Source organism: Lutra lutra, chromosome 11 (assembly GCF_902655055.1).
Source record: "Lutra lutra chromosome 11, mLutLut1.2, whole genome shotgun sequence".
Classification (NCBI taxonomy): domain Eukaryota; kingdom Metazoa; phylum Chordata; class Mammalia; order Carnivora; family Mustelidae; genus Lutra; species Lutra lutra.
The window spans coordinates 93,577,303-93,605,170 of record NC_062288.1 but is presented as its reverse complement, the minus strand read 5'-3'; the positions used below and the strand labels follow the sequence as shown (position 1 = coordinate 93,605,170).

At 45.6% G+C, this 27,868-nt stretch overlaps 1 protein-coding gene across 5 annotated transcripts in view; it reads left to right on the top strand.

Moving 5' to 3' along the window:
* Window positions 1-27,868, top strand: part of ATP6V0A4 (ATPase H+ transporting V0 subunit a4) — a 75,528-nt gene that overhangs the window by 22,519 nt on the left and 25,141 nt on the right. For 3 of the 5 annotated variants that reach the window (XM_047695580.1, XM_047695584.1, XM_047695583.1), the window contains exons 2-17: window positions 134-228; window positions 932-1,035; window positions 2,856-2,989; window positions 4,105-4,183; window positions 4,460-4,554; window positions 7,439-7,564; window positions 8,025-8,119; window positions 9,399-9,525; window positions 11,381-11,463; window positions 12,096-12,189; window positions 14,944-15,156; window positions 17,691-17,841; window positions 18,908-19,047; window positions 20,709-20,866; window positions 23,734-23,827; window positions 27,566-27,684. In XM_047695580.1, the coding sequence (XP_047551536.1) occupies window positions 2,873-2,989; window positions 4,105-4,183; window positions 4,460-4,554; window positions 7,439-7,564; window positions 8,025-8,119; window positions 9,399-9,525; window positions 11,381-11,463; window positions 12,096-12,189; window positions 14,944-15,156; window positions 17,691-17,841; window positions 18,908-19,047; window positions 20,709-20,866; window positions 23,734-23,827; window positions 27,566-27,684 (1,691 nt within the window). In that variant the 5' untranslated portion in view covers window positions 134-228; window positions 932-1,035; window positions 2,856-2,872. Of the gene's footprint in view, window positions 1-133; window positions 229-348; window positions 415-931; window positions 1,036-1,230; window positions 1,446-2,855; window positions 2,990-4,104; window positions 4,184-4,459; window positions 4,555-7,438; window positions 7,565-8,024; window positions 8,120-9,398; window positions 9,526-11,380; window positions 11,464-12,095; window positions 12,190-14,943; window positions 15,157-17,690; window positions 17,842-18,907; window positions 19,048-20,708; window positions 20,867-23,733; window positions 23,828-27,565; window positions 27,685-27,868 lie in introns of those variants that run through there. The other 2 variants (XM_047695582.1, XM_047695581.1) reach the window with 2 other exon arrangements.

The following is a 27,868-nucleotide window of genomic DNA, read 5'->3' as shown; positions in this document are numbered from 1 at the left end:
TTTGCAGAGAAGGGCACTGGGAACCTGGGCTTAAATTGCTTCCTCGGGGTCGCTGGGATGCCGGCTCAGGCAGTTTGGTTCTAAACTCTGCTCTTAACCCTCAAGATGTGCTTTTTCTCTCTGTGTCCTTCAGTGATTCCTGGGCCCCGGGACATTTGAGGACAGCTGCCCCATCCACGGAGGGGGAGACACCGCGACCCCCAGCTGGGCAGAAGAGCAGAATGAGAGGTGGGTAGGGGAAGGGGCAGGAGGAGGGAAGCATCGGTTGTGGGGGGGTAGGAGGCTCCCCCTTGCCTCAACTTCCCCTGACGAGAGAGGCAGAATGAACGTTGCTCGTTCTCCTTGTAGTTTCCTGTTCTAACCCTTCAGCTCTGCCTTGTCGCTCCTGAGCTCAGCCTTCAGCACTTGGCCCAGGTGAGTCCGCACTCGATTACAGAATTCAACAGGCGATGCTGTCCGTGGGGCTTCCTTCTCGCGTTCTCTATACTCTCGCAGATGCTTCAGTTTTTCCCCAATAAAAAGTAAAAGACAAACAAAAAATAGCCCCCCTTTCATTCTAGGGTACCTCTTCCAGGCACCCCGGGTAGGTGCGTGTGGGGATTTGCCCCCGTGCCGAGCTTATTAATGGGCATGAAGCGGCCTCTGCAGAGGAACTTAGCCCAAACCAGGAGACGCGGCTGTACCCGCTTCACCCCTCGCTCCTTAGCCCCCCGCCCGCCCCACTAAACGGGGAAGACAGGAATAGGAGTGAAGGGTGACTCCTACGTGTGGCCCTGACTCTGTTTACCTGGGTCAGGCCAGAAGCGTGACTTTTCGCTACGGACTTGTCATCGGTGGATTCTCTTTTAAAAGTAAAGTGTTTTAGAAGACATGGTGAGGATGGGGGGGGCGCGATATTCTTTTCGTTTCCAGAACGACTTCATTTTTCCAGTGACAAGGAGTGGTTGGTGTGCTTCGTAGACACACTGGAAGGTCGTCTCTAGGGCCCTTCGAAGACCTCCAGAAACCTTTCCCAAAACTTCTACTGGCTGTGGGGTGAGTTATTTCCCTTAGAGAATAAAGTCACCGCTTCCCGGTGGGGCCCTGAGGTCGTGGCCCTGAGCACAGGTGGCTGGGGGAGGGAGGGGGTTTGAGCAGGGCTGGCCGGTGAGGCAGGTTTGTCCTCGCCCACGGGCAGGTGTTGATACAACAGAGCTCGCTCTGGGCTCCAGAGCACCTGGGGAGGAGGAGTCCTGGGAGGGGCTGGTGGCCGCAGGGAAGCCACCTGAGGAACCCCCAAGCCAGGCTGGTCCCGGCCTGCCACTCACAAGCCCTGACCAAACACCACTGGCCCAGGGCAGCGGGGGGGGGGCATGCTTGGTGGGGTTGGTCTGAGGAAGCACCGAGAGCGGCAGCCCTTGCCCTATCGCAGACACCTGCCTAGGACCTGCTAGGACAAAGCTGGGGTAAGAAGGCTTTTCACCCTGGGTTCTTGGTCTGCTTGGTGCTAATGTATGTCTGTCTCTCTTCTATGGAAACATTGCCTTCTTTATCAGAAGGGGGAGTATGAAAAGTTTTGATTCCTCTAGGTGTCAAAAGGCAAAAAATGGAGGTTAAGGCCAGATGTTTGGGTTCTAACTAGTACATTGGGAGCTAGCTTCTGAGCATCGGCTTTGTGGCTGAGCTGGGCTGGTGATAGAACGGAAAACATGGCATAGTTCTAACCTCATGAAATTTACTAGCTAGTGGGCAACACAATTGTTAAATAAGTAATTGCTGGCGATTTATATTCTGGGATTTTTATTCTGGGGGTGATTTGTTCACCTGGTGTTGGTGGTGGTCTGAAAGGGCTTATGGAGGAAGAGGGTCCTGACACTGAGGCTCCCATGACGGGATTATGTTGGGTGTGTGGGATACGGGTAGGGGGCAGAGTGAGGTTCCAGATCTAGGGGAAAGGGTGGACAAAAGTCCTGAGGCAGGAGGGAGCTCTGGGAGAAGTTCCGTGTGTCTGGAGAGCAATGTCAAGAGAAATGAAGCTGGAGGGGTAGGCAGAAGCCAGATATGCAGCCTTTTTGTTGGACAAATTGAGGGTTTTAGCTTTATTTTATGAGAAATAGACATAATAGAAAACTTAAAGCAGGGAAGGGATAAACCCAGTGTCTGGCAAATAGTAGCTACTGTATACATTATAAAATGAAATGAGTGAAGGGGGCCCATTCTGGAGGAGTGGTGGTTATTCTGGAAGGTCAGTCTTTGGGGCAAACAATTTATCTTGGCAGTGGCAGCACATTCCAGAGAGTCTTGGATGAGAATGGATTCTACACGAACACCCTTTTTCCCTATAGAGGACCTACAGATTTATTTCATTCTGGCTGACTGCACTGGGTTCTGGAGGTCAGCTTAATCACTTTCCTGGTGATGGATATCTAGGTTAGATCCATTTATTACAATTATTATATACGATGTTATCAGAAACATCCTTGTGCATCCATTTTCCCATACATCTCCAAGTTGGTCTGGATGAGGAGCAGTGGAAATCCGGGGTCATGGGTATGAGTAGTATAAAATTTGATATACACTGACATATTGCTCTCCGAAAAAACTGCACAAACTTACACTTCAAGTACTAAGTGTATGAAAATGCCTGCTCTCTCATACATCTACAACAGGAGTTTGTAATCGTATTTTTTAATCCTTCGCCAATCCAGTAGATAGTGAAAAGTGCTATCTTGTTTTTGTTTATATTTTTAAAAAATTAGGAGCCATTCCTGTTGGATTTTTTTTTTCGAGATGGATATTAATATAATGCAACAAAAGCCAGTTTCGATCTAAGGTTTCTACGCCCTTATTCTCTCCAACATCTTTTTCTCCCACAGACCAAGGCTGTGTCAAGATGGCGTCCGTGTTTCGCAGTGAGGAGATGTGTTTGTCCCAGCTGTTTCTCCAGGTGGAGGCTGCCTATTGCTGTGTGGCTGAGCTTGGGGAGCTCGGATTGGTTCAGTTCAAAGATGTAGGTGCTGTGTTCTTGGAAGGCCAGAGGAAGGTGGGGTGGGAATAGACGTCACTTTCACACCACTTTTTAGTAGTGAACCAAGTGCAGGGAGAAGAGCCGTGAGCCGGGGTAGATAGAATTCCATTTGGTTCTAGTTGTTCTGGCTAAGACGTGGAATAACATTGAGCAAGTGATTTGCATATCCTGTTCTCCTTTCCTCCGTATGTATCTCCTCTCTAGGAATGTTTTGAAGCCCTACTACAGTCAGTACTTGTTAGACAGCATTATACATTCTTTCCTAAGTGGTGTCTTCGAAGAATTTGATTTCTCTGATGGGCCTGTAGATTACCAAACCTTGTTCCAAGGACAGAAACCAGTACTTCCTAATTAGTCAGTCTGAGGACGAAAGTATCCTACGGTGCACTGTCTCCCTACGGTGGTTATTCTAGGGCCACATGGTCTTGAGTGTGATGTTGGGGTATCGTTTCCCAGAAGTGGTTTCCTTACCAAGCTTTTTTGAATCTGATTTAGAAAATTGGACTCTTTGCCCCTTTACTTCCTCATCAAGATCACGGTCAAAACTAAGCCCCTGCAGGGAAGGGTCATGACTTGGTCTTTGCATCCTGAGTTCCTAGCATAGGACCCGATGGGGGGTAGCTCCTCAATGACATTTACTGGGCAGGAAGTGGTTTTGTTGATGATTGTGGTAATTTTGGAAGCAGCTATGCAATTTCAGGAGCCCCTCGCATTCATGATTCCACTGAGGCTTTCAAGGCTCATTGGGATGTAAATGCCGCTAAAAGTAAGGAAAAGGTGTCAGTGGGAGGACTGTCTCTTAGAAGTGTAAGAAGGCTAGAGTTGAGGCATTTGTGGGATTAAGAGTAACATTTAAGAATTTAAGAACATTTAAGAATAACCCCAAATTACATTTGGAGGTGTGAGACTATCAAGGTTTTTGTCTGTAACTCACGTCTTGTGCATGGAAATATTTCCCAAAATGATTCCAGCAACATTTTCCAGCATTAAAAAAACAAAAAACAAAACAGAACAACAACCACCACAACAAAATAAACCAAAGGGAACATGTTGATGGCTGTTGATACCAACGGTCTTATGGTTTCTCCCCACTCTAGTTGAATGTGAATGTGAACAGCTTCCAAAGGAAATTTGTGAATGAAGTGAGGAGGTGTGAGTCACTGGAGAGAATCCTCCGTAAGCCAATTTTCTGTTTACTGTCTAAATGGGAACTGGTGGGGAGGTAAGTGGTTTGCAGGAATGGATTATAATAAACATGTCCCTATTTGAATAGGGGCAAAGTGTTCTTGGGACAGCGTGGGGAAGGGAGGGTTGGGACTCAGATGCTGTGGCAGGTCCCAGGAGCAATTGGGGCAGCTGAGCAGGCTGAAAGTCGGCTGTCTGCTTGGATCCATTTCTCAGGTTAGAAAACACAATCACCTTGGGCCTTCTGGTGGGGGTTTCATCCCACAGGTTTTCTGGAAGATGAGATGCAAAATGAGATTGTGCCTCAATTGCCTGAGAGGCCCCCACCGACCCCTCTTCCTCGGGAAATGATTACGCTGGAGGTATGTTGAGCCAAGAACATTCTAGCCGGCAGGCTTCCCTCTTTCTTTTCCTCTCTACTTCCTTTTATAAAACACTGACTGACTGCCATGTACAAGGTTCCTTAGAGAGAAAGAAAACATGGCCATGCCATCTAGAAACTTCTAGAGCTGGTAGTGGAGGAAGGAGGGAGGGCTGGGCAGTGGGAGAGGATGTCAAAAGGTAGGCAGAGCCAGATCCTGGAAGGCCCTGTAGATCTTGATTTTAAACATTGGATATTTTATCCTCAGAAGAGGAAGGGCCCACTGAAGGAGGCAGGAAAGTAGGTGGGGAAGCTTCACTGCCAAGCCTTATCTCTGCCTGGGGTTTTTTTTTTCCTTTTAAGATAACTTCAGATTCTTGACATTTTTGAAGCTGTTAGTGATATAAATAAAGATACTCTAACAGAGATATGAGACTTGCAACTCCACTGGGAAAAAAAAAGAGAGAGAGTGAGAGAGAGAAAGAAGGAAAAGAAAAGAAAAAAAAAATCAATGCATTTGGTATTGGCCGACTGGTTGGTTTTGAAACTCTACCCTCTCATACATTCATAGTCATAACCAGTTAGATAAGGTATAATTGGATATGTGCCAACAGTCCCTACTCAGTATTTTCCTCTTGGGTATTATTTATTGTTGTTGCTTTTAAGGATTGATTTGTTTGTTTTGGAGGGGGAGAGAGGATGGGTGTTGGGGGCAGAGGGAGAGGGAGATGCTTAAGCAGACTCTGCACAGAGTGTGGGGTCCGAGGCAGGGGCTAGATCCCGCGACCTTGAGATTATGACCAGAGCTGAAACCAAGAGTTGGAAGCTTAACTGACTGAGTCGTGCAGGCACCCCTGGATATTATTTACTGTAAAGATGAAATTAGAACAACACGAGCTTATGAGTAACAATATCTGTCTAACCATTGATCAAGGGGACAGACTGATTCGACTGCTGTAGCAGTTAGTGGGGTGTTCCCCCAGCATTCCTAGGGAGGGGAGTCCTTCTGGCTAGAGTACACAGTTGGCTTTGGGCCCTTGTCTTGCAGAATTTCTAAAGAGGATTTCATAACAATCCTAGAGGAAGTATTAATTCAAAAAGAAAAAAGTCTACCCACAAATCCATCATCTCAGCAAAAACTGCCTTTTCTGTTTTCAGGTTTTGTCCTTATCAGCTATATATTTATGTAATTAGTATATGTCCATAATCTACATTATAATTTTCTCCTTTTTGCATTTACTATTGCATTATAAACTGTTTCTTAAATAATGCATGATTCTCCAAAATGTTTTTAAAGGCAGCATTATTTTTAATAGAATCATTAAGTGGATAGAACAAATGGTTAAGAAATGGGGATTTCATTTTTCCCCCCAACTCTACGCCACTAGTATCTGTCTTTTACTAGGTGACCTTAATCCATTTTCACATAGTGTGGTTGCTGATTTACTGGCAATTGTCTTTGTTAAATATTGAGTTGATAGAGTAGAATTTAAAAAAAATATGTGTAAGGTATAAGGAATAATGATATAGCACACATCTAGTGCCATCACCCTATATGACGTAAAAGTTGACCATGGTGACGCTCTTAAAGCCTTCTGTGCACCCCTCCCCTCCCCCTCCTCCCCCTTCTTTCCCCTCTCCACTCCTCCGACCTTGAGATTATCTTGTTGTGAATTTTGTATTTTTCTTTTCTTTTTCTCTTCATAGTTTTATCACATATTTAGTCTTCTAAATAGCATATGATTTAGCTTTGCACATCTTAGTTTTATATAAATGGAATCATAATGTTTCTTCTTTTGCAACTTGCTGTTTTTTTTTTTTTAACATCATTTTATTTTTTAAGACACCGTGTTGTTTCATGTTTCTGAAATTAATTTGTTTTTACTGCTGGGCAGTGTTTCTTTTATTGCATGTACCATACTTTATGGAACTTTATTCATTTACTGTTGATGGGCATTTGGATAAATGAGAAATGAGCTTTCATATTTTTAAATCATATACCAAATCTAGTGCATTCATGAATTGTGTCCAATAGAGACTTGATCTTTACTTACTAGATTTTGAATTTCAATACCTATATCTTACCTTTCTAAGATTTCTTAATGATCCCCCTTTTATATTTAACTTTTCTTTCATTTTAGGACATGTTGGTTTAATAATTTCTTGGTGTGTGTGAATGTGTGTGTGTTTAAGTGATGCCTTCTCTTATCTCTTTGAGCTTTCTAAGAAAAGCCTTAAATTCTTTTTTAGACTAATCCACAAAAATAATTTCACCCAATGTAAATTTGTGTTCTGATTGTTTATTTTTTTTAAATCTTTCTTATCATTAGATTTCTTCTTGAGATTTGTTTTTTATGCTCATTTGGAAGGAAGATTGTTTTTTTTCTTTGTTTTTGTCTTCTTGCCTGTTATGTTCATATTTCTCTCTATAGCTTTTTTTACTTGCTTGTACCTGGTTCTCTAGACTCCAACCCAGAACTAGAGATTCCTCTTTTTTTTTTTTTTTTGAGATTCCTCTTTTTATCTTTCATCATTACAGTGTGTTTGAGGCAGAAGGAATTCTCAACATGTAAATTCACTCCAGCTTCCCTTTTTTAGTGTTTTAAATGGGGGAGAGACATTTAATTTGCTGAAATGCCTTAGCTTCTTCAGGAAGCTAATTCTCATCCCCCCAGAGTGTTTTCTTATCTTCCTTATTTGATAAAAATGTATCTAGTTTATAGCTCTGCAATTATTTCGAGTTGGACTAAACATGCCACTGGACTTCTGGCAACATTATGATACACTGAATTCTTCTTTAATATTTAGTCATTTGTAGTGGTTAATGTACAGTAAATATCTCAGTACCGTCTGCCTGCTTTTCCTTCTTTTTCCATTCTGTATAGACTCTTCTAGAAAAACTGGAAGGAGAATTACAGGAAGCCAACCAGAACCAGCAGGCTTTGAAGAAAAGCTTCCTAGAACTGACTGAACTCAAACATCTCCTGAAGAAAACCCAAGACTTCTTTGAGGTTGTTATCTGGGGATTATTTATTAAAGGGACCTTGCCCCCAGAGCCTCAAGTTTCCATTTAGAAAACTGGCTGGTTTGGAATATGCTAATCACACTTGTTTCTCTCCCATGTTGTGGTTGTTAGTGAGGGGGGTGAGGGCATTCTGGGTGAAACTGGTGCCAATTTGAACTAAACGCAAAAATATTATGATGCTTGTTAGGAAATATGTGCCCTAAACACGCCAATAGACGTGGAAGTGAGAACAAAGCACGACAGTGAGTTTGGGCTGATTTGGGATTTTGGTAGTGAAAGACCGGGGAAGTTCTTGATCTGGCAAAGACCCCTCGACTTCTTGAATTCTGTTAATCATCTGTGGAAAATTAAAGTTTTGTTAAAAATAGACAAACCTTTGCGATGTAGGGAGCTTTGAAGATCGCCTAAATACATTTAAGAGAAAGCAGGTTTCCTTTGACTTTCAGACGGAAACCAACCTCGCTGATGATTTCTTTATGGAAGACACTTCGGGTCTCTTGGAGTTAAGAGCGACGCCTGCCTACGTGTCGGGAAAGCTGGGGTTAGTGGAACTCTGCTCTGAAAGTTACATGTGGATGGGTTTCTGGTCCCCGACTGAGTGCCTGGAGTGTGATAGATTTCCCTGAGGATTTGAGCAAGTGAATGAATGAATGAATATGCCACTGGAAAGAAGGCAATTTCACATGAAAATAGACTTCTCCACAGTAATAAATCCAAGAGTAACCTTTTCAGGCTGGTGGAGTAGAAGGTAGTGTTACCTTCTTGTTAATGGTGAAACTAACATTCTGGGAGCCTGAAGACTACAAAGTTTGTGTTGTTCCTACATGAGGAGGTTGTGGGGAGAATTATTTATTTATTTATTTATTATTAAAAAGATTTTGTTTATTTATTTGACAGACAGAGATCACAAGTAGGCAGAGAGGCAGGCAGAGAGAGAGGAGGAAGCAGGCTCCCCGCAGAGCAGAGAGCCCAATGCGGGGCTCGATCCCAGGACCCTGGGATCATGACCTGAGCCGAAGGCAGAGGCTTTAACCCACTGAGCCACCCAGGCTCCCATGGGAGAATTATTTAGATGGGTTTTCTCAATGGGTCCCTGCTTCCTTCTCTTGGAAATACTGCATTGGCAATAAAACAGATTTGAAATTTGCTGTTTGAAGTGCAATTGGCAATGAGGTAGCTATATGATCACGTTGTCCATAAGAAGGAATAATACAGTATTAAAATGCGTGGTGATTCAAAACAGTGGGATTTCATTCAGTGTCCAAGTACAATGGATGGGTATGTATTGAAAACATTTGATCAGGAGGTTAGATAGGATCAGCATAGTTTGAAGTAAAAGACCAACGAAAGTAACCATTTTAAAGTTAATGTGAAAAGTTTCAACTGGAAATTAGACACCAGGATGCTTTTAAAAAGTAGAGATAAATGGAAATCAGTATGTCTGTTTCACTTCTAGTACATTATTTATAAAAATGCACAGAGCCCGTTGTTGAGCAGTTGGAACAGTTCCTTTCTTTAGCTAGGGTGCCCTAATGGACGGGCTATCCTATTTCTAGTTGCAAGTAAGTGACTTTGTAGTATCGGGGTGATTAAGGAAGTCTCAGAACATCAGAGGAAACAGGAGGCCAAAAGGGACTTGGGGCAAGTAGGGGCTGGGCTGCCAAGTGGCCTCGGAACCCCGGCCAGCTAGGGAGTCCTCCTCGTGCTCAGAGGGTGGTGGGCCTCCATGTCATGCTGGTGCGTCCATCAGGTCCTAGGGGGCCGTCTCCCTGCACCCCGCTCCCTGGACCTCAGCAATGCCTCCCTGTCTGACTGCCCAGGTTCACGGCCGGGGTGATCAACAGGGAGCGGATGGCTTCCTTTGAGAGGCTGCTGTGGCGAGTGTGCCGAGGGAACATCTACCTGAAGTTCAGTGAGGTGGACACGACTCTGGAGGACCCTGTCACGGTGGGTGTCGCGGGCTGCGGGGAACTGTGTTCTCGGTTTCCTGGGGCCCTCATCTGGGGGCGGGTGGTTCTCTGAAGCAGGGGTCTTCACTTCTGTGAAGCTAATAGCTACTACCTTTCTTTCTCCTAGCTTTTCTCTTCCCCCAATTTTTGTTAAAAAAAAAAAAAAGTATAAAAGGTCAATTCAAGGGTTGATGGTTGTGAACACCCCACATTGTCGTGAACACCCCACAACTGTTCATGCTTCTAAGACGCAGCTGTACCAGGTCCTGGAAACTTAGCAGCGCTCCTGCCCCATGAGGCAGCCGCTGGGTCTTCCTCACCAAGAGCTAAGAACTGGGCTTGGTCAGTGCGCCCCAAGTTTCAGTGTGCACCTGAGCAGGAGCGACCTGGGCATCGTGTTAGAACGAACCTTTGGAAATAATGTAAAGCAGTGCCCCCCCTCCCCAATCCTAAATAGTGTTCCCGGGGTTCCCATGAGCAGCTGTCAATGTAACGATTCATTTTTATCTTCTTAGCAATTGATGCCTAAGATCTCCAGTGAGTTCATGTGACCTTGTCTGTCTACTTACGGACTTTGTTTCCAAATTTTCTCCAGAATCTAGACACTATGATGAGCATCTCCGTGCATGTCATTTTTATTTTCTTTTGAACTACTTCCTTGATATACATTCAGGGAAATAGGTTTACTGGCTTAAAGGGTGTGAGCATTTTCATGACTCTTGGTGGCTCCTGACAAATGGCTTTTCAGTGGGGCCATACCTCATCCCAGTGCCCTGAGTGGCATGTGGTGGGTACACTGGGTTGGTTGTAACTTTTCCAACAATGGATTTCATTATTTTGCCTTTACCACCCTCTACCCCAAACTAAGTAAGTATAAAATAGCACATTTCTTTGCTTGAACAATTTCATGTGGGGTTGTAAAATACATATTCTTTCTTGTGGATTATCAAACTTGGACTTGAGAATCGCATTTTAATGGGAGTTCCTATGGACATACAATGAATCAAAAATTAGACATGGCTTTACCTTTGTTAAACATCCACTCACCCTGGAAATGTAAATATTGTGTGTGAGTTAACTCTGGTGAGCTAGGTTTGCTTTTTTCATTTTAAGCCTTATAATAATAACCTGGTTTCTCTCTTCTGCATGGTTTCTTGTTTCTGAACCCCCCTCTTAAGTATAGTGTTAGGGCTGAATACGGGCTTGGCTGTGGTCTGGCTGCTGTAGCCAGTAGTGGGGCTGTTGTTTTAAGGCTGCCTTGGCCTCTCTCAGTGGCCTTGCCCTCAACCATAAAGAAGTATAAACTTCGATCAACGGGGAGAAGCTGACGTTTTCCAGTTGTAATCTTTTTAAAAAAAATTTTTATTTTGAGTGCCTGGGTGACTCAGTTAAGCATTTGCCTTCGGCTCAGGTCATGGTCCTGGAGTCCTAGGATCGAGTTGTGCCCTGGGCTCCCTCTGCCCTTCACCCTGCTCACGCTCTCTCTCTTTTCCTCTCTTCCTTTTGCTCTTTCTCTCTCTCAAATAAATAAAATCTTTAAAAAATTTGTTTTTAAGTAATCTCTATACTTATAGAAATTAAACTTATACCCTGAGATCAAGAATCACATGCGCTACCAAGTGAGCCAGCCAGGCGCCCCTCTGGTTGTAATTTTTAAATTAAAAAATCTAAAAACGGGATTTTACATTTCTATTATATTATAACCAAAAAGAAAAAATTGGTACATATATATAAAATAACATATATATGTTACCGTATATATTATATAATATATAGTTTTATACAGATAAAATATACAGATAAAACTGTATTTTACTTATATTTATATAGTTTTTACTGTTCTGATTTTCCAGAAAGAAGAAATTAAAAAGAACATATTCATCATATTTTATCAAGGAGAGCAACTCAGGCAAAAGATCAAGAAGATCTGTGAAGGGTAAGCAGCTGTTCGTGGCTCTTCCATCAGTGATGCGGGTCACGATCAGGTGGAGAGGTGTGTGAGACAAAGTACGCTTGACTGGGGGTTCCTTTGAGGTCCCTCAGGATTTTAAAGCAACTCTCCTGCATTTGACCAGATAGCGTTAAAAATGCGACTGATCTTCAAGAGCTGTGGGAACAGGAGCGGAGAGGGCCTGGAAGTAGACATTATAACCACATCCGTGCATTCCTCTCACGCCCTCCATCAGCCGCTAAGAAGCAGGCATACCTCATGCTGAGTTGCTTCTGATTCTACAGAATCGATTTACCGCAGGGGAAATGATTCGGTAGACAAAGCTGTTATTGCAGTAATATATTCTGTGGTCTCGTTTACCTAAAAGCTCCCAGGTTCTTCAGTTTGAGGGGAGCTCACTCAGATAATGGAATCATAGCTTGAATTTAAAGAGTGCTGAGCAAGGCGTTGGGAACTCTGAGAATGGGGACTTGTTTTCCGACTGCCGAAGAGACAGTTATTCTAGAAAAAGGTGGTTCTCTAACCAGAGGCCGCAAGTGATGGCTTTGGCAGAAGGCGACGTGGGGCGTGCTTTCCAGGGGTCACCCCCGGTGACCTTCGGAATGTCCGAAACACAGGTTTCGAGCCACCATCTACCCCTGCCCGGAGCCCGCCGCAGAGCGCAGAGAGATGCTGGCCAGCGTCAACGTGAAGCTGGAGGATTTAATCACCGTGAGTGAGGCACCAAGGCGCGTGACCGCAGTGGGGGCTTCGAGGGGGGCTACCTTTATCATTTCCATGAAGTCCCGTGTCCCAGGGCCCTCGCTTCCAGGCGGGCTGGAATGTTAGCTGTGCTCTCCCAGCGATCACGACAGGAGATTTCATCATCGGAACAGAGTGTTCAGTAAGCTGGGGTGGTGATTCTGGATGTCAGGACGGCTCTGCCTGGGCTTGGCATTGACCGCAGCCCCAGTGAGCTGTTGGGTGGCTGGCCCAGTCGGATAGAAGGAGCCCTTTATGGTGAGCCTGGCCTGGGCCATAGCCAGTCTGACTGATTCTTTTTCCATTGACTCACCCAGTTGTTTGAGTGGACCAACTACTTCTGTAAGAACAGTGAGTGAGGCTAGTGTCACCACATGAGCACACCCCAAATTCACAGCCTCTTGTAAGTCAGTTGTCAAACTGGGTGGCACTCAACACTTATGTGATTGGAGCACTTGCTTCAAAAAGCTTTGAAAGGAATCCCCTAAAAGCAGCTGGGCCCGCATCAGGCTGCTTCCTGTACTCATCGCTGTCCTGTAGAACTTTCTGTGGACATGCTGTCTAACCTGCGAGCACCATGCTGTGCCCACGAGCCACACATAACCACAGAACACTTGAAATGTGGCTAGTGCAACTGAGGGACTGAATTTTTATTTTATTTTATTTTTAATTCTTTTTTAGAGGTAGGGAGGGGCAAAGGAAGAAGGAGAGAGAAAATCTTAAGCAGGCTCCATGCCCAGTGCAGAGCCTGATGCAGGACTTGATCTCACGACCCTGAGATTGTGACCTGAACCAAAATCAAGAGTCAGATGCTTAACTGACTGAGGTGCCCCCTGAGTTTTATTTTTAACTGATTTTAATTAAATTTAAAATGTTCATGGCCACTGTATCAATTGTTAGCACTGTTCTGGATCCTCAGGGAGTATCTTTAGAGATGGGGTGTGTGAGTGTGTGTGTGTTGTGAAACTCTTAGAATAATAGACATCTTTGCCTTCCTGGAAAAATCTATGCCTAATTTCCTTAATCCCCTCTAGTCCTTCCTTGTCACTTGTCAAGGAGATTGTGGTTCCCTGACGCAATTACCCTTGGACTTCTTTCCCCAAACACTCCATACTAGATTTTAGGAGAGTTTCGTGGGGAAAAGAAGTTACTCCACACTTATGTTCCTATTGAGTATGACCTGGGGTGCCACTGGTGAAGTTGCTGAGATGGGTACACTGGTAGCACTAAATAGAAATGAATCCCATTAAATAAATTCTCTGTGAGCAAATTCTTCCATTCCCTCCTTCATTAACTCACTGGCCATTTACTGAAGACATCATATATATATAAAGCATTTTGATAGATGTATTAATTTCCGAGGGCTGCTGTAATAAATTACCATAAACTGGGGGGCTTACAACAACAGAAATTTATTTTCTCACAGTTCTGGAGGCTCGAAGTCTGAAATTCAGGTGTTAGCAGAGCCCCTCTTTTCTGAAGGCTCTAGGAAGGGATCCTCCCTCCCCTGTTCTGCTATGGTCCCAATGCGTGTCATCCCCCTCCCAAACTCATATGTTATAAACCTAATGTTCCAGGCGATGGTCTTTGGAGGTAGGGCCTTTGGGAGGTGATTAGGTCATGAGGGTTGAGCTCTCATGAATGGGATTAGTGCTCTGATAAAAGAGGCCCCAGAGAGCATGCTTTCCCCTTCTACCATGTGGGGATAGAATTTGAAGTCTGCAACCCAAGAAGATCCTTGCCTAACTATGACAGTAGACCCTGATCTCAGACTTCCAACTTCCAGAACTGTGAACAATACATTTTTGTTGTTCAAGCCACCCGGTATGGTGTTGTATGATAGCAGCCCAAATAGAATAAGACACCCCCCTCATGTCTGGTGGTTGTTGACCATCCTTGGTGTTTCTTGGTTTGTAGATACATCACTCCAGTCTCTGCCTGAATCACACAAAGCATTCTTCCCTGTGTCTCTAGATGTCCAAATTTTTACTTTAAAAAAAAAAAAGATTTTATTTATTTATTTGACAGACAGAGATCACAAGTAGGTGGAGAGGCAGCCAGAGAGAGATGGGGGAGAAGCAGGCTCCCCGCCAAGCAGAGAGCCTGATGCGGGGCTCAATCCCAGGACCCTGGGATCATGACCTGAGCTGAAGGCAGAGGCTTTAACCCACTGAGCCATCCAAGTGCCCCTACTTTTTTTTTTTTAATGGAACCCGGTATGGGGCTTGAACTCACAACCCTGAGATCAAGATTGGAGCGGAGATCAAGGGTCGGATGCTTAACTGGCTAAGCCACCCGGGCGCCCCTAGATGTACAAATTTCTTATAAGGGCACCAATCGTGCTGGTCAGGGCCCACCCGACTCCAGTATGACCTCATGTTAATTACATCAGCAAAGACCATGTTTCTAAATAAGGTCACATTCATAGTTACCAGGGGTTAGGACTTCAATATATCCTTTTTTGGGGACACAGTTCAATCCAGGACAAATAGTACTCTAAGGAATTTAGAAGGAAAAGAAGATACAGTGTTTGCCCAAGCATGTGAACCTCAACAGGGGAAGATAAACTGCTCAGGAGGGTGGACGGTGCGGGAGGGCGGCAGGCCAGAGGAGGGAGCCCGGGATGGGAGGAGACAAGGTGGCCGAGGATCTCTGTCTTGGCACAGTGCCAGAGCTCCGCTTTGTGCATGTTCCTTGTTTCTCTGTGTGTTGTTCCCGGTCCAGGTCATCACACAAACAGAGTCTCACCGCCAGCGCCTCCTGCAAGAAGCAGCGGCCAACTGGCACTCCTGGGCCATCAAAGTGCAGAAGATGAAGGCCATTTACCACATCCTGAACATGTGCAACATCGACGTCACCCAGCAGTGTGCCATCGCCGAGATCTGGTTCCCGGTGGCAGACACTGGGCGCATCAAGAGGGCGTTGGAGCAAGGCATGGTGAGTGGCCGAAGGAGCAGGGAGGGGGGTGGATGTGTCACGTGCAGCCTCAGCAGCGCCCCCCCTCAGGCACTCAGAGGTTCTCAGCCTCCCACGTCCCATGAACTTCCCAAGGACAGTCTCCCTCATCTCCGCATTTTCCGTTCTTAATCCAGGACTGGGCATCGATCGGAAATTCCTTTTCAGGCCAATAGTCAACATTTCTTCGATCTTCAGCAAGTGCATATTGGGCATGGAGGTGCCAGTCACTCTGCGGGTTGTGACTGTAGATTCCACACTCCATGCGATGTGGGTCCGTCCGTTCCCTCATGAAGGTCAGAGCCTGGCTAGGAAGACAAATAACCAGACACCTGTGCTCGCTGTGTGCCCACAGCTGTGCTCAGCACTAGGAGGTCACAGCCTTCATCCTTCACCTCTGCTGATGGTCACTGTGCCCCGGGAACAGATCTAGGGCTGTGCGGGCAGAATAAGACCCTTCTCCGACAGACTTTCTAGAAAGGAAGACAGATAGTAAGCATATCCATAACTAATGTGATTTCAGGCAGCAATGGTGGTGAGCAGGCAGTAAAGCGGGGGACAGGGGAGGATGGGGTGGGGAGGGAGGCTTTGCTCTGATCACCTACTCACCCTGTTGGGGAAGAAGGGAATGGTGTCCAATGGCCAAGCACATACCACCTGTTCCTGGACACATGAGAGTGGCAGAAGCTGGTGAGTCACATACACTTAGAGCCCAGGGGAGGAGGACACCACATGCTGCAGAGGGCCACATGGAGGTTGTACTTGGGGCTTGCACTGGGGGCAGAATGAGCCAGCAGGGGCGGTGTGGGGCCGCCTCCTACAAGAAGAAGGGGCCCTTGTTTCTGTGCAAGGACGTGAGGAGATTGTTTGAGTACATTTCTGGGGTGGCAGGGAGCTGGAGGACTAGGCAGGGTGCAGCCGGTCTGGCCATGGGAGAGCTAGCTGGGTGGGGAGCCCTTTCTGCTTGGTGGCTGGCAAATCCCGTGAGGGCAGAGGAACTCATGGTTTGGCCTTTGGGACCCTGTGAGACTCGAAGATGTGAAGGTTGCCCTTGGAATTTTAAGTCCTACAATACCATTTGAGGGCTGTACCTAATACCATTCGAGGGCTGTAACTGGAGAGGGCCCCTCCGAGCAGGTGGCTTGGAGCAAGAGCGGGTGGCGGGGTAGGAGGAAGAGCTTTCCAGCTGGAGGGTCTGAAAGTAAAGGCCTTGAGATGGGATTGGATTAGGAGGTAGGGGCTATCTTTATCCCCCAGTTTCAATGAGGAAACTGAGGCACAGAAAGTAGAAGGAACTTGATCCTGGTCCTGGAGCCAGGAGGCAGGATTTGAATGTCCCCATATCATACTCCAATAATGATCCAAATGGGGCACTTAAGAAGAGCATGTCACTCAGACTGGGAAGGGCAGTGGTGCTTCGTGGAGGAAGTGGTATCTGGACTGAACCATGGAAGGGTGATCAGTGAGCAGGTCACCACCTGAAGGTCACGGGCTGGAGAGAGGGTAGAGCTTAAAGAATGGGAGGAAGATCAGGGAGAGGCTGCGGCATAGTCCTGAAGGACTTCTAGTGGCATAAGGCATCTGATTTTATTCTCATGCTGGAGAGACACAATCCAGTTTGCATTTTAGAAAGGTAGGATGGGGGTGGGGGTGCGAAGAGAGTCTAAGTCAATATTGGGAAGTAGTCTTGATTACAAAACTGAAGAATTTTGATTTCATTCTTTAGGTAATAAGAGGCCTTGGAAGATTTTTGTGTAGGAGGGTAGTGTGACTGGAGCAGTCTTCTCTGTTTGTTTTCTCTTATCAAAGAAGGATTGTGCTGTCTGAGGGATAGGATACACGGAAGGGAGAGAGACAGAGGAGGACGGTGAGGCGCGGGGCTAGGCTGGTAGGGATGGGAGCAAGAAGAAGAGAGACTTGAAAGGGACAGGCAGCAAGATTTGGTGATCGATTGACGGAGTGATTGAACCAGGAGAAGGGACACGTCTGATGATTCCAGAGGCTCAGGGATCTGGAGAATGGAGTCTGCTGAAGGAACACTGAGGCCAAGGGAGGACCTGGCTTAGGAGCAAGTTGATGAGTTTGGTTTTAGGTTCCTGGGTTCTGTGGGGTTGCTGAGCCATGAGAATTTGAAAGCCTGGGCAGGTAGTTAAAACAGAATTCAGAGGAGGGTCAGGGCCATTTGGAAGAATGGGGCAGAATTAGGAAAGTGGATAAACTCTTGAGGGAGCGAGCAGAGAGAAAGGAAATGAGAATTACACTCAACAGGTCCATTTGCAGGAGCAGGAGAATGGGAATGGCCAGAACTCTACTTGCTTTGACGACTCTCCTGTCGGATAAATTAGATAAGTATTAGGAAGGTTTTCACTGTTACAGATGTGGTCATGGGTCTCACAGAGGTCAAGAAATTGTCCCCAAGTTCACCTTTAAAGGATGGCGCGGATCAGACTGTGATCCGTGTGCTGACGCTCGGCTCAAAGCTCTCTTTCTTACATTTTTGTCAATGTTTTTTGTAGGAACTAAGTGGCTCCTCCATGGTCCCCATCCTGACAGCAGTGCAATCTAAAACAGCTCCCCCCACATTTAACAGGACCAATAAATTCACAGCCGGCTTCCAGAATATCGTAGACGCATATGGTGTGGGCAGTTACCGGGAAATAAACCCAGGTAAAGGGTCTGATGCATTGAATAATGGGACAGCTTGAAAATGAAAAGCGGGTAAGATTGACCTCTCGGGTGGCAGAGGAGGTGAATTGCTTATAAGTGTGACGTCCCTAAAATCTTGTTTTGCTCCCCGATGTCCTGTGTTGTCTTGCATTAATGGCGATTAGTGAAAGCTTTGTTCTTTGTCAAGATTTCACCTGTTCTCCCTTAAACCATACCCTGAACAGGCAGTCAAGTTCAGTTCTTTTTCCCTTACCAATTCAATGAGGGTCATGTCTCAGCATCTTCACAGACGTGTAGCTGTTTTGTGGGTGAGATGAGAACACACAGGACTTGGAATCAGAAGACTGGATTCTTAGTGCTATAAGCTATGTGATGTTGGTTGCCTGGTCTGTAAAAACAAAGGGGTAGACCAGCTGCCCTTCAACCATGTCGTCCACAACGCTCTTCTCCTCCAGCCTGTGTCCTAATCCTGTGACCTGTAATGCAGGGGCCCCATAAGTTGGGTATCCTGTGAGTGACTGCTGGAAGTGCCTGGTGCATGTGAATGCCAGAGAAACAGACCAAAAATGGTAGTGGAACAGTATACAAAACACTCAGAGACAGAAAAGTGGTTTTATTGTTTATTTTTTTACAGCAGGCAGGAGGGAGAGAGGGAGAGGGAGGGATAGAGACTCCTAAGCAGGCTCTATGCCCAGCCTGACTCCAGGCTTGATCTCACCATCCTGAGATCATGACTTGAGCTGAAATCAAGAGTTGGACCCTTAGCCAACAGAGCCACCCAGTGCACACCGCCCACCGCCCAGGAAACTGGTTTTAAATCCCATTAAATTTTGTGATCTTGAAAACTCAGCTCATTTGTAAATGGGGAATAATAATGCTTACTTCTCAATGAGCTGATGTACGTGGGAGCTAAGCAAGTGCTGGGGTTGGGGATGGGGAGGGAAGACAAAACCAGAAAGCTCCAGGGGAACCAGCTTGTGCGGCATGGGACATGATGGACAGATCTTTGATGGGGATGCAGTGGCTGTGGGAAGGACTCAGGCTGTTGTGCGTCTCGCTTCTGCAGCTCCCTATACCATCATCACTTTCCCCTTCCTGTTTGCCGTGATGTTTGGAGACTGTGGTCATGGGATCGTGATGTTACTGGCAGCCCTTTGGATGGTCCTGAATGAGAGACACTTGCTCTCCCAGAAGACGAACAATGAGGTAGGTGTCCACTGAATATCTTGCCTCATTTCCTCGAGGTAATAGGTAGAATATGAAAAATGTGTATGTTGTTTTCACCATTGAAACAACATATTTTATGAAAAGCAGAAGACAGAGTGGAAAAGGGCCAAAATCTAACACAGAAATTCCTGTCCAAAGCTCAATGCTTTGGCTGGTGTGGTGTGGTTCCTTTCAGAATTTTTGGTTTTTGTACATTGCTTGACAAGGCATTGATCTTATTTTTAAGTTTTTCTCCCTAACATTGATTTTCCCCCCCTCTGATTATAAAAGCAATATAGGTTTATTTTTAAAAATCGGGAAAAAATACAACAATTTAACTACCTAGAGAAAATCACAACTAATATTTTTATGTATCATTCCAATTTTTTCTGTGCTTGTACACAGTTTTTTAAAACTGGGATCAAATAGTGCATATTAATTTGTGGTCTTCTTCTTTTTTCTTTTTTAATACCACAAATATTTTTCCTAGGGCACCTTGTTGGTACAGCCACTTGGGGGTCTGACTCTTGATTTCAGCTCGGTCATGATCTCAGGGTCCTGGGATTGAGCCCCACATTGGGCTCTGCACTCCATGGGGAGTCTGCTTGGGATTCTCTGTCTCCCCCTCCCTAGTATGCATGCTCTCTATCTCTCTAAAAAAAAAAATCACAAATATTTTTTTCATGGCCAAGCCCTTCTCCTGCAATCAGTCCATGACCAGTGTTCTTATGAAACACCAAGAAACCCTTCACTTTGACACTTGAAGTGTCTGCACCTTTTGTGAAGTGACTTCTCGGTGTTGTGAAGGTTGAGACAACTCAGGAGTCTACAGTCTTTCAAAGTTAATTAGTTAGGGTCACATTATGTTCACTGTAATACATTTTATAAGCTGGAAATATGCCTTTAGTTTTGTTCTGCATTTTAAGAATATCTACAAACTTTTATTACAAGTTGTCTTAACCAGAGCTAGTTCAGTGATGTCACAGTGGGTTAATCATCAGCAAAGTTAGTGGGAAAATCCACTCCTGGCCAGTAGAGTTCTGCATGACCAGCATTTTAACAACTGTAGTTGCCTATAATAAATATTTGATGTCCCAAAGATACACTTGAACAGGTCTGAGAATGATCGACCCACATCGTTCCGTATTATAGAAAGCACTTGAATCTTCCTAGTGAATGTACTTAGACAGAGGCTCGATTTTGTAATGACAAGACCCAAAATGAGTGTGGATTTGAGTTGCCGTGAAATTGAGCCACCATATGAGTCCTGCTCTGCGCTTCTCTTCTAGAAGCACTTGAGACAGTGGCTGCCCACTGTCATGTCCCTTCCCTGACACGTGAGGCCTCAGCTTGTGCCTCAGTTATGTTTCCTAACCAACGATCACTTCAAGAATATGGGGCTTATATGGCTTTGCTTCCATAATAACAATTTCCAGTCTAGGACTTTCCTAATTCATAGATAGAAGCTCCGGAAAATGATGTGTGTGCTCCATTTGGATCGCTTTGATGTTGCCTCATCCCATGGCCCCTCTGTGTAGGGCCTGCATACCTTGCCAAGGCTATTTCTGGTGGTGCTGGAGACCTTTGGTGACATACATCCCACCCCTGGGGTCTGGTGCCAACCCCATTGACCATCATCTACTCTGTCTCCCTGAGGCCAGATCTGGAACACCTTCTTCCATGGACGCTATCTGATTCTCCTCATGGGCATCTTCTCCATCTACACGGGCTTGATTTACAATGACTGCTTCTCCAAGTCTTTCAACATCTTTGGCTCTTCTTGGAGTGTCCGGCCCATGTTCAGAAACGGCACGTGGAAGTAAGTTAATAGACTGACATGGGTCTGGGTGACCTCAGGGGCAACAAAGAACTCCATTTTATCTCCTGAGTGAGAGACCTCAAAACCACCCCTCAGTAACTGGACTGGTAACTGTAAAACATGGAAATAGTTTTTAAAATTTCAATTAACTCTATAGCATGGAGTGCACAGTGTTACTGTGAAAACTAACGGTAGAGCAGATAAAAATGGGGCATCTTGGTATCAGTCACAGAAGTCAAGTTCCCCGGAGGAGAAGGAGGCCTTTGAAGCAGGCCTTGTTCTGGCAAAGGATTGAAAACAGTGAAATTAGGGCATCTAGGTGCTGAGGAGAGAAGGCTTATGTGGGTGTTGAACTATATAAATTATTGGTTCCCCACGTTCAAGGTCCCAGACTCACCTGAAGGGCATTTTCAGAGCAGCTTGATTCAACATCAAAAGCAAAGGAGGGTATGGCTAGTTTTGCAAAGGTGGTTCCCTGTGTTTGCCTGATGGGTGACGTGGTGAGGAGGGCGGGTAGGGCGGCATGGGTGGGGGTAGGGGTAGCTGGTGATGACATGGGTGCAGAAGAGAGAGACCCGGGAGCTCTCTCGATGCCCACAAACCACAGCTTGGATGGATGTTAAGAGTGTAGATGGCTGTGTCATGGAGGGTCAGTGTGTCCCTTTAGCTTCTCTGCTGGGTCTAAGTTCCTTGCGGCGGAGGACAGGAATGTTAAACAAACAAACAATATATGAATTAAAATGAAGATTAAGACATTTCCCAGAATTACAGATGGCTATATTGACAAGGGTTTTTGTTTTTGTTTTTGTTTTACAATTAGTACCCTGATGAGACGCCTAGGAGAACAAAGCTTCCATAGATTTAAAGGCAAATTACTTAGTTTTGCTCTTTAGATTAGAATTCCTAAGCATAACGATGGGACTCTGAAACATGTTGAATCAGCATCATTTCACCAAACCACCAATATGAAATCTCATTTGCCCAGGAGTGTGACTGGGAGAGGTCTGAGTCAACTGGTTTTTGTCACTCTGCAAATGTGGGCTGGAATGTTCTTTTATGCACGTATGAATGACCTCCGGCTCAATTCAGTGCTCCTGGAGGCCAAGCCCAGTCTGAGGGCTGCTCCGCCACGTGCCCAGGCACTGGCTGTGTGAAGCGGGACCTCATTGACTGAGAGACACACGAGAATTGCCGTCATCCAGCAGAACGGTAGAGGACCGAGCAAGCTAATTTTGGTCACCAATCACAAGCCAGGTTTTGGGCTTGCTTTCCCTGACACCTGACTAGGCACTGGCACAATGCTCGTCAGCCCAAGACCAGCAGAAGCCTGCCGTCGTCCCCCAGACTGAGTTTATTGACTCAGGGGACAGGGTGGACCAGTGGAGGGCTTGAGCTGCTCAGCAAGAGGGCGTGGGAAAGAGCTTCCCGGGGCTGCCTCCCCAGAGGAGCAGGGCAACATTTGGTCATTTTTGTGGTTTGGGCATGGTCCTTGCTTTTCTTTTTTTTTTTTTTTTTTTTTTTTTTTTTTTTTTTGGTCCTTGCTTTTCTATGTCCATATTTTGATGTCACATATGATTGAGGGTTAGTCTTGTTTGTGTCTGGATCCAGCCTGGTCCCAGGATGGCTTTGTCTGTTGTTGGTGTTCTGTGAACTTGTTTATGTTCAACAGCAGATACCGTGACTTTGCTGTTGGCTCCCATCTGGGGTGACTTTCTTCTTTGTCCACACACAAACAAGTCTCTGCCAGTTCAGTGCAACCATTTGCCCTGAGGCATGCCATTAGCGTGGGGTGGGGTGGGGGTGGGGCATCGGAGGGTGCGTGTCTGAGATGGCCAGTCGGGGACAGCTGCTTCCACGCATCTGGAGGGGGCTGAGCTGCTTGATCAGGCTTCCGGATCCCCCGGCTGCTCTCTGACGCCCTCTAGCGCCTCAGCTGTAGGAGGGAGGGAGTCTCTTTCTAGGTAGCCCCGCAAAGTTGCCAAAACTCTGTTCCCCATCATTTCACTACTCCTTCTTGGCCCCTCTATAGACGTGTGCTCTGTTAAACACACACACACATACATACATACATACATACATACATACATACAGTGGGCTTGCAGAGAGAGTAAGAAATCCCTACCCACTGATGTTCATGCTTCTGAGTCAAGTCGGGAGACTGATTTAAAGGCATTCAATGGGGCGCGCCTGGGTGGCTCAGTGGGATAAGCCCCTGCCTTTGTCTCAGATCATGATCTCAGGGTCCTGGGATTGAGCCCCGCATCCAGCTCTCTGCACAGTGGGGAGCCTGCTTCCCCTCTCTCTCTGCCTGTCTCTCTGCCTACATGTGATCTCTCTCTGTCAAATAAATAATTAAAATCTTAAAAAAAGAAAAAAAAAAAAAGGTATTCAATGGACCACAACTTTTGAGAAAGTTTCACAGAGATGAGGGCCCGTGGGTGAAAGCCAGTTCATTCCTCCAGGATGAGCCCATGTGCTCTCTGGGGAGGTTTTGCAGGCTTGTCCTTGGGCTGAGATTTGTTTACTCTATGCTCCTTCATCCCTGGCCTGACTTATTTTCTGATGTGGTTTCACTATTATTATTTATTTATTATTTTTTACAATACTCCACCGGGGTAGGAGCCCTTTGGCGACTCAGACCATGAAGCGTCTCAGGGGCCAGTCAGTAATGTCTGTAGCTTCTCATAGCATGATCCTTGACCCACAGTAGCCACTCATGGAATGATTGAATGAGCCAAAGGGGGAGTTGCACCAACAGTGTGGGTTTGATTGGCTTACAAGTTCAAGACCAAGGACACTATTGTATACTTTTTCTACCTCTGGTTGATCACTGGTTTTGTTTTTATTTTTCCTTTCTCCCTCTGTAGCACACACGTAATGGAAACAAATCCGTATTTACAGCTGGACCCAGCCATTCCAGGAGTGTACTCTGGAAATCCATACCCATTTGGGATTGATCCGGTAATAATGTCTTCTTGGGTTAAATATTTATCATGTAAAATGTCTTGCTGAGAAGATCTCTAGGTAGAGGAGAAGAAAGTGCCGGGGGCTGTCGAATCAACAAATTTACGCCGATAGAATTACATATACTGAGGGTTTTATGACACTGAGCAGGACTCAAGTAAGTGTCCTACCTGTACCCTTCCCCTAGCCCCTGGGTCATTTTCCATATAGCTGCTCAAACATCTTTCTCTGATGATTTATACCCCTGGTGGTTAATGATTGCTTCTTTCAAAGGCCTTTGGTTGCCTGGAAAGTATGCCTGTTAGAGGAGTCATTTAGCATCCTAGTCAAGTTGCCTACTTTGGCATTTTCTCGCTGTGAGTAACGTCTCCCTTTTCCTAGGAAAGTGTGGATTTGCTCTTATTTTTGCTTTATTTTATCGCATAGAATTGATATAAGTTTAAAAGAGAAAAGGGGTGCGTTAACTTTTACGTGGTGGTTATAGCTATCTCAGCTGGATTCGAGCCAAGGGAAACAAAGGCGCTTCCTCGAGTAGCCTTTTAGATATAAAGGGATTTTGAGAAGGCTCCCAAGCCTGTTAGCTTGAAGCCTTGTTCGCGTGATGGCCCGGCGCATAACCGCCACCAAGTGGCAGCCTTGTGCCCAAGATGAGCTTGAGCGGGCTAGACCCGAACTTGGCAGATGCTCTCAATAAATGTTTCTTCTAAGCCCTTTTTGTGGGAGAGATCTCGGGACCTCGGTTTTGGTTGCTCTCAGTTAAGAATAAAAGGTACCGGCCCTAAAACTATACTCTCCTATCTATGGGTCGTCTCTTCAGTTTCCCCGAGTCCTCCCCAGGGCTTGTCTGTCTCCCTTCCCTTAGGAAGACAGAAAGCATCACCCAGGATTTGTTTGTACTTTGCATTCGGAGGCGCTTGCATTGTAAGCGCTATCCCAAGAGGTAAAGTCCTTGAAAGCTTGTAAACTGCAAGTGCCAAAAACGAATGCAAGTTGTTATTTTTGTGGATTGAAAGACTTTTTCTGTAGTCCAAGGAATTTCATGATTAGCCAGGGCGGGGGTGGGGGGTGGGGTGGGGTGTGGAGGGGTCCAGAGTGGGCCGATCCTAGGATCTGGTCGACCTTTCTTGGCTTTGAATCTCTTTGCCGCTACTGTCCTCTCTTCGCTTCCCAGCCCACCCCTGACTCATCAGCAGTTCCTGTTTGCCTGGTTCTGCTCCTCAGACAAAGGACGGCATCGTCATGGCTCAGAACACACTGGGCTACGGTGTCCATCAGGAAAGTGGTTTTGTCATCTGCCCACCTGTTAGGGAGGAAAAAGGGGAGGGTGGAATAGAAGTGGGAGGTTGAGAAGGATTAGCTTTTTTTCTGGTAGCATTTATTTTTGAAATTTTTGAGATTTCTGGTCTTTTTATTATAAAACAAGGCATACATGAGATTAAAAATCCAATAAATACAAAATAGTATAAAAAAGAGAGAGTTCTCTCTCCTGTTCTGGAAATTCTGTTCCCCGAGAGATAGCCCCTTTAACAGAGCATTTCTGTGCCTCTGTTAGCACTTATATATTTAAAAAAAAATTTTTTTTAAAGATTTTATTTATTCATTTGAGAAAAAGAGAGAGCACGAGAGAAAGAAGAGAGCACAAGTTGAGGGTGAGAGGGTGAGGGAGAAGCAGACTCCCCACCAAGCTGGGAACCTGACATGGGACTTGATCTTAGCACCCTGAGATCATGAACTGAGCTGAAGGCAGACGCTTGACTGACTGAGCCACCCAGGCGCCCAAAGATTAATTTTTTCATTTTAGAAAGAGAGCACACATGTGCAAGCAGGGGGAAGGGCAGAGGGAGAGAAGCTCAAGCAGATGTCTTGCTGAGCGTGAAGCCCTACCTGGGGTTCGATCTCATGACCCGGAGATCATGCCTTGAGCCGAAACCAAGAGTTGGTTACTCAAAGGACTGAGCCACCCACATGCCCCAGCACTCACTTCTGTTAATGAGGGATTGGATTTTTCACATAATGTAAATTTCTACAGGTGCATTTATTGACTGTGTGCAACACCTTTTTTGAGCATCAAATCACAAAATATTTGGCTGTCAGAGCTGAGAAGTCTTTGTAAAAGTGTTTGTAGATATTTTTGTAATAAATGAACATAACAAAATGGCTTAAAGCCTATGCTCTTGGGTCAGACAGCCTGTGTATAGATCTTGCCTTTTCTATTTCCTTGCTATGGTTTTGAGCAAGTTAACACCTCTGTGTCTCTATTTCCTCATCCGCAAAATAGGTATGACAACAGCTCTCACTCACTGGGTTGCTCAAAAGAGTAAACGATTTTTATGCATAAAACACCCAGAACAGACTTTGGTCCATAAGTAGAGTCGGTACCCCATTTGCTGTAATAGTATTTCTTCCTCGATGTGTAAAGAACTCAATCTTCCCAAGACTGAGATAAAATTCTCTTATGTGTAAAAGGTGGATATTTATATTTATATCATAGGGTTTTTGTTAGAATTAAACAATAGTACATTTAAAGAGCTTAGTATGTGTCTGGTACTTAATTTTAAGTTTATCGGATTTGGCTGGGTCTACAGTGTGCTGGTAAATGGGTCCTAACCATGTTGAGTGATCCCGTAGGGACTGGGCAAGCAGGCAAGCAAAGGGAAAAGCAGAGGCTGGAGGGCAGGCCTGGTGCTGCTGAAATGCCAGGCAGATGGGGGAGGTAGAGAAGATGGCTCTGGTGTCTGGGCAGCCTTCTTGGTGGTTGGCTGGCTGGCAGCTGCTCAGGACATTGTAAAGAGAGAATCCGTGAGATATGGTTCCTGCCTGTATGTGTACCTGGGGTAGGGGCAGGATACATTTGCACTGAGGCTGTGCCCAGGAGGGCTTTGAGCCCTTAACAGAAGCAAAGTAGTTTGGAGGAAGTTATTGTAGGAGGGAGAATGAGATGACCCTCCTGGCTCTGTTACCTTTGAGATGCAGTATAGCAAACCCTTAGGACATATCTAGCAGGAGGCCTGGGGATATGTCTAGAGTTGAGGAGGGGTTAGGAGCAAGAGCAAAGACTCGAACCATTTACATTGGAGGGGAAGTGGAGACCATGGGGCCATTAGCTAGCATGGAAACCTGACCAGCCCCCGAGCACCCCTCTGAGTGCTTGCTCTGTGTCAGTCTTGTTAGGAGGACAGGGACATGTGTCCCTCTCTTTGTAAGCCTGGCAGCTCTATTTAAACAGGGACTGTGGAAAAGGCAGGGACCATGTCTTGTCCATAGTGTTAATACATACTGGCTATAAGAGAGGCTTCTTGAGATGGACCCAGGAAAATGCTTTGTAATGTGAAGCACTACATTCACAGTAAAAGGTGGTGTTACCAAGAAGGGATCGGATACATTCATGGGCCAGAAATCTCCACCACTAAGAAGTGGACCTGAGGCAAGTGTGAGAGCTCCCCACAATGTGTCAGAATGTCTTTTCCCTTAGGAGGAAAACTCATGGAGGATTTTCTTTCTTCTGGCCACTGGATATTCACTAATGGCACTGATGGTTGTGACACATTTGTCATTAGAGTTGCATTGATGAGGGGTTTCTTCTTTTTCCTTTTTTGAGCCTAAAATGCATGCGTTGAATGGGATCGAAATTTGAAAACGTGGTCCCTACAGTGACTTCCTCAAAGTCCTGCTGTCACCCCTGATAGAACTTCCAGACTCTGGTCTCATGCATTTCTTGTCATGTTTCCCGTCCAGATTTGGAACTTGGCTTCAAACAAACTAACATTCTTGAACTCCTACAAAATGAAGATGTCAGTTATCCTGGGAATTGTCCAGATGGTTTTTGGTGTCATTCTCAGCCTTTTCAATCACATGTAAGTTTTCATGATTAACTTGCTGCCTATTGGTCTGACCCTGGCATTGAGGAGCAGTGACAGAGCCACCTGTGTGGCCCCACGTCCCTTTGTGCAAGAGTGTCCTTCTTCCTATGGGGAATGCTTTGCCACATGTCTTGGCTTAAGCCAGGACAAGCTGGTTTGGCTGAAGTGGGACCTTTGT